Here is a 6000-nt window from a genome sequence, read left to right on the forward strand (position 1 = left end):
TTTCTCCTTGTTTAGAACATACTTAGAATATTGTAATGTGCTGTTTGCAGGACTGTTGAAGATCTTTTCTTGTTGCCCACCTGGGTTTTATATATATTCATATTATTCTGGTATTTAAAGGTTTGTATGGACTGGCATCTTTTTGCAGGTTTGATGCATGATATTTTAATCTTTAGATAGCCTTTGCATAAGAGATGATCAACCTATTTTTGGTTTGGGACTACCCTTCTTTCTAGTCAAACTTTGAGGCTGCAGGAGATGTAGCTGTGTTGAAGTGAAGTAAGCGGATGAAGTCTCCATTTGGTCCAAGTAGGGAGAAATATAAACAAAATTTATATTGTTGGTATATTTATTTTTTAAAAAAAGTTTGGGAAAAAATAATATCTCTGAAATTTAGTAATTTCTTGCCAAATGTTAGGGGTGGTAGGAATGGTAAAATTCATTGCGATTTCAGCACAAGAGCTGCAAGCGAGCCATTACTACTCTAAAGCTGTGGTTGTTTAAGGTGCTACCTGGCCCAATGTTTATTTTTATTTATGTTATTTTATTTAGCAAATGTATATTGTTTCCTATCTCATTAACTGACCAATGTACAACAATGTATTATGCTAAGTTATTGAGATCTAAAGTGGTCCTTTTAAGAGTGTCACCACATTTAGATACCTGCTTGTTAGGTTCTAAAGTTATTCCTAGAAATGGGAATATGCTGAGTTTGGAGCTTTGATTAGGAAAACATGTTAATACATATCATAAAAATAGTTTCTTTATTTTGTAGTGTTTTTTTTAATTAGTACCACTGCATTTAATACATTTCCTTGAATAATACTTTAATCTTTTCTTTATATTAATGTTATTATCAAACACATGCAGCATTCTTTGGACAACTGCAACTTTTCAGGAGTTCCACAGTTTATATGGGCATTATCGTGGAGGCAGATCACTGGAGAAAGAAAGTATTTTAGCGATATAATGATGATTTATACATGTACGCAAGCTAAGGAGAAGATTCTACCCCATACAATTTCTGTTGGAATCTTCAGTGCTCCATTGGTAGCAGAATCAGTTCTGTTATCATGCTTCACCCAAATCAATACTGGGTCTAGCCAGGGATTTTAGCACATCCCTGGAAAGGAAACCAGGCCCTGCAGACTATAGCATCTATATAGCAGTCCCCAGCTTCCGATTGTATGTCTCTCTTGGCCTTACATTGTAATATAAGAACTCCTTATTTCTCAACAGCAAAAGTGGTTGCTCCTTGTGTATTGTTACTGGAATGGACAGGTTGGACTTAGGTCCTTCGCTTCTGAGTGTGTTAGCTTTCGTTCTCACACCCGCCTTCCTTCTTGCCTGAAGTGGGTGTCAAAATTTCTTTCCAGTTGAATACATGTGATTATGTAACAACATTTACAGTGTGGGGTATAAGATGCATTTAGTTATCTTCAGGATCTGATAAGGGATGGAATAGGGAGGAGGGGAAGGAGTTGGAGCTATCCAGGTCATGAGAGGAGGGAATCTGAGTTTCTGAAAAGCTAGAGCTAGATAGACTAAAGCTAGATAGCACAAGCTATCATAGCATATTTTTTTTTAGCAAAAGGAAATTTCTTAGTGTATGTAAGCATATTCTTACAATTAGAAATTGTTCTTCTGTAAGCATCCTACGTAAAATAAAACAAAGTAAAGCAAAACAAAACAACAACAAACCAAAAATACTAGCAACAATTTCAAATTGAAAGTACAGGGGAAACACGCCCCCCCCCCCCCATTACTGCTTCTGGCCACACAATAACAGGAAAGCTAACTTAATACCCTGTTTTCCCCAAAATAAGATATCCCCTGACAATAAGCCCAAACGGGCTTTTGAGCGCATGGCAATAAGGCCACATGCTTATTTCAGGGTTAAAAAAAAATATAAGACATAGTCTTATTTTTGGGGAAACATGGTATATAGTCTTGAACTGTCAACTTTTTAAAGAATCTGCTTGAACAAGAGTAACTTGAAAATCAAATTGCATAGCAGATCTAAATAGTTATACTACTCTGGACCCTTTCTTCACCCCATCCTGCTCTAAGGAAATCACATAAGGATAAAGATTTTGGACTTCTGGGAGGAAAAATGGCCAACTGAAGATGGCTTTGCTTTGCTGAGAGAAGAGTGATGATTGTGGTGGAATGAAAAGTCAGTGATGGACCATTGCTTCCAGCTCTCCAGGATTCATCTCTTGCAAGGAGAAGACTTATGATTGTCCACAAATTCTCCACACAGTTGCTCCTTGGGAGGAGACTACAAGACAAGTCCCTGAGCCCTGCAAGACAAGGGAATGGCACCTTTGCCTAAACTGCAATTGGCGCCTTTATGGACACACAGTTCATATGCTTTCTTTCTTAATCATTTTTGGAAATAGCTTATTAACTGCTTTTCAGCTATTAGGAACTTGGAACTTTTACAGCACTGGGTGAATTTCCTTCAATTCTTCTTAAAATAGTTTTTAACACAACTTTCACATATTTTTTTTGGAATAAACAGAAAAAGGGTAATTATAGCACTGATTTTGGAAGGTTACAAATGGACTAGGAGTCCAGATGGGGTTAAGATTTTGAAATTATAAGAATCCTTCACGTGGGAAATGCTATTGTTTTGAAGTATTTAAAAAAATTGATATAGGTCTTTGAAGATTGGACACTAGAGGAAACTAGAAAGAACTATCGATTCCAGGAGAAAAAGCACTTGCATTACTAATAAGAATGGGGTAAAATACTATTGGGCATAGTGAAGGATATTTGTGAACAATGGATCCAGGAGTTAGGAGAGTGTGTCAGAATAGACAGACTATATTTAAAAGATGTTATGGAAAAGGAACAAGTTTTCCCAGATATGCCTGAGACTGCTCTGAAAGTGGATTTAAACATGACAGACTGCAAGAACAATATGGAAATAAGATATTACGGTAGGAGATGACAGACTGAGCCCAAGGGAGGGGTCAAATGCATCATCAGTCATGAGTCCTTTTGCATCCACAAGAGATCTAGCCCAACTCACCTTGAATTCTTTTCACTCTTTATCTACCCACAATTTGTGTAGTATTTAATTGCAGTATCTCATTTATCCAAATAATAAAGAAACTTTAATTGGGTTGATTCTTAATCTTTACGTTCATAGTTTATGCAAAGTAGTGTGCAAAAAACAAGGTGTATTTAGCATAGTGCTCATTAAAGTGCAATGGATGAGTGAGAAGGGGAAAAAAACATGCAGAATACCTGGGAAAGGTGTTCCTAAAGTAGAAGACTGACAAGTCCAGCTGCTAAATGTTGGTAGTCCAAAGAGACAGCCACAATGTAGTATACTGATGGACATCACTGGTAAATGTGGGTAACCCAAAAAGGTGACCCCAGAATGTAATTACTGACAAAGTAGTTAAATCAGGAAAAAATATTTCCAGACTACAAGGTTGACTAATTATGTCTACTTAGTACTACTATGTAGTAGACTATTAACTATGACTAACAGACTCATAGTTAATATAGGATATGTAGAAAAAAGGTTTACTACAGGACTACAGGACTAGTAGAAATAAGAGAGATTGTATTAAAGACAATCCAGCTCCAAGTAATACCTGTCAAGGCGATATACAAACCACGACAAAACAGTGGCTGGGTAAATGGAAGAGAAAACAAAAACAAATCTTCATAATTCACAATTTTATTCATAATTGATGTTTGTAGTTTCAAATAGTGAAGGGTTTTTTTTAGGAATGATTGAAATATTCCAAATCATACATCAGTTAAAATGTATATATTATGTCATCTCATGTCAAATACAGCTTCTTGAAAAGTTAGTTTGTATTAGGAATGCATAATCTCTTTGGGATCAGTAGGCATATTTCACTGACAAAACTAACATTTTAAGAAGACAAACATTGCGGTTGTTCCCTGATCTTTAAAGTCCCTTGTGATCTTCTAATCACCCCCAATTTACTTTTGTTTTCTGTTTGGGTGGGTAGGTACTCTTCCAGGCAGAGCATGCAATTGCATCCACTCATATCTAGTTTTCTTACAAGCTATACAACATTTGTGGTCCAGAAATCTCTTGTAAATAAATATGGTACACGATGGTAGATAGTTAGATATAAATATATAGATAGACATACATAATAGATGATAGATAGATAGATAGATAGATAGATAGATAGATAGATAGATGATAGTGTTGATGAGTCATCCAAGACAGCATTTGCAAGTACACTGTGAACGAAGATGGGGTCTATGCAGTAAATCAATTGAAGATCAATAAAATCAGGCATCTTCCTTGTTAATACACTATCTACCCTCTACTATATATATAGCAATATCTTACATGAATGCTCTCTACTATCTACTATATATATATAGCAATAGCTTACATGAATCCTAGGTGGAATATTCCATGCTTTGCTTATTGCTATCTTTTCAGGAATTTGGAGATGTATCTGATAATCAACAATGCATGCAACTCATTAAGAACTCTTGCAGATTCAATTCTTTTGTCCTTTCAGGACAAAAGAATTGTATGTACTTATTTTCTCCAAGTTAAAGTTTAACAGTAATTTATTCTACTAAGCGTGGGTGGTACAAAATCACATTTTCCAAGGGTCCAGAAATGGAAAACCATAATGACATAAAACCAACGTTACCACAATTACCATACCAACAAGGGTGGACCATCACCGTATAATTTTGAAAGTTAGAATAGTGCGATACATGCATGCAGAGTATTATAATTACTTGGGAAAACTGAATTACTGTAATTAAGCATTAGCGTAACTGCTGCATATTCATTCAGAAATAAAGATTTTCCACAAGTGAGCACAACTGAAACATTAGTCTACTATATACTGAGCTCATTAAAATCAATAAAATAACTAGAAGTTTATGAAAAAATCATAAAAGATATGAGCAAAAAAACCAAGCTCTTTACCCTTTAGGAAGAAATCTGCAAGTTATTGTCTGCCTTTGGAAACATTATTATCCACCCTTCCAACCCCCTTGCCTGCTGAGAAGAGTAGTTCTCAGTAGAACTACTCTTCAGACCACAACATTCTAAATAATTATGACTATTTTAATTTCTTCTCTTCCCGCTACAACCTGAATTTCACCACACTACTTGCTTTAAGAAATCCTCACAAACATAACATCCGTAAATGGAAAGACCACATGTTTTTTTGGCAATTTACCCAGTGACAATGCACTATTTTACTTCTGGGCACTTAACTAGGCACAAGTTCATCTCTCCCTTTAGCTTGGCCCTTTAGTAATAGTCAAAGTTGAAATCAACAAGTTTACCTCGATGCACAGTGTAATCTCATCTGCCTAGAGAACAATCACTTGCAAATCAGTCTTCTCTCTCTTTAATTTTTTCCCCCCCAGTTACTTTTTTGGTGTGACATCATTGGTATTAAAAGCATATAGGTTGCAAAGGCAGCTTAACTGAGCAAAAACTGACTCCAAAAGAAACAGACAGAAATCAGAGCATGAATTGCATAGTTCTGGGAAAATCTTAAAAGGGGAGATATTGTTCACACCTTGAGTAGAGTGAAAGCTTCATAAATTAGAAAAAGGTGGACATACCTGTTATTCCCACACAAGGGATGGAGACACGTGTGATGCTGCAGATGGCAGTGAGGGAGCCAAATCCCATGGCTGAAGTGTAACAGGAAACCTTGTGGGCAAACACAAGCTGAAGCTGGAATAGAAGTCCTGTTGCTCACAAGACTTTGCTGCTGCTTCTGGTCCCCTTCTGTATCAGCAGCCGCTGCAATTGAACCAGGCATTTCCTGTTTGTTGTCCAAGTCCCCCCCCAACACATGAAGATGAATGGTTCCCTCCTCTAATAAGCCCCCCTTCTTCCGTTGTCCCAAGTAAGCACTGAGCCTTTGAAACCCCCATGCGGCAAGAGCTCAAAGTCAGGAGACATGTACAAATAAAGTCAGATATTTAACAGCCAGTGTTTAGGCTAAAATCTGCAGG

General features: G+C 36.6%; 1 protein-coding gene across 1 annotated transcript in view; it reads right to left on the reverse strand.

The window, feature by feature from the left end:
• Positions 1 to 5671, reverse strand: part of ITGA1 (integrin subunit alpha 1) — an 89790-nt gene extending 84119 nt beyond the window's left edge. Inside the window, exon 1 of the mRNA XM_070935898.1 lies at positions 5602 to 5671. Coding sequence (XP_070791999.1) covers positions 5602 to 5671 — 70 coding nt within the window. The remainder of the gene's footprint in view (positions 1 to 5601) is intronic.
• Between the last annotated feature and the right edge of the window lie 329 nt (positions 5672 to 6000).

Source organism: Pituophis catenifer, unplaced genomic scaffold (assembly GCF_029215685.1).
Source record: "Pituophis catenifer annectens isolate HBS135680 unplaced genomic scaffold, rPitCat1.0.hap2 SCAF_2, whole genome shotgun sequence".
Lineage (NCBI taxonomy): Eukaryota > Metazoa > Chordata > Lepidosauria > Squamata > Colubridae > Pituophis > Pituophis catenifer.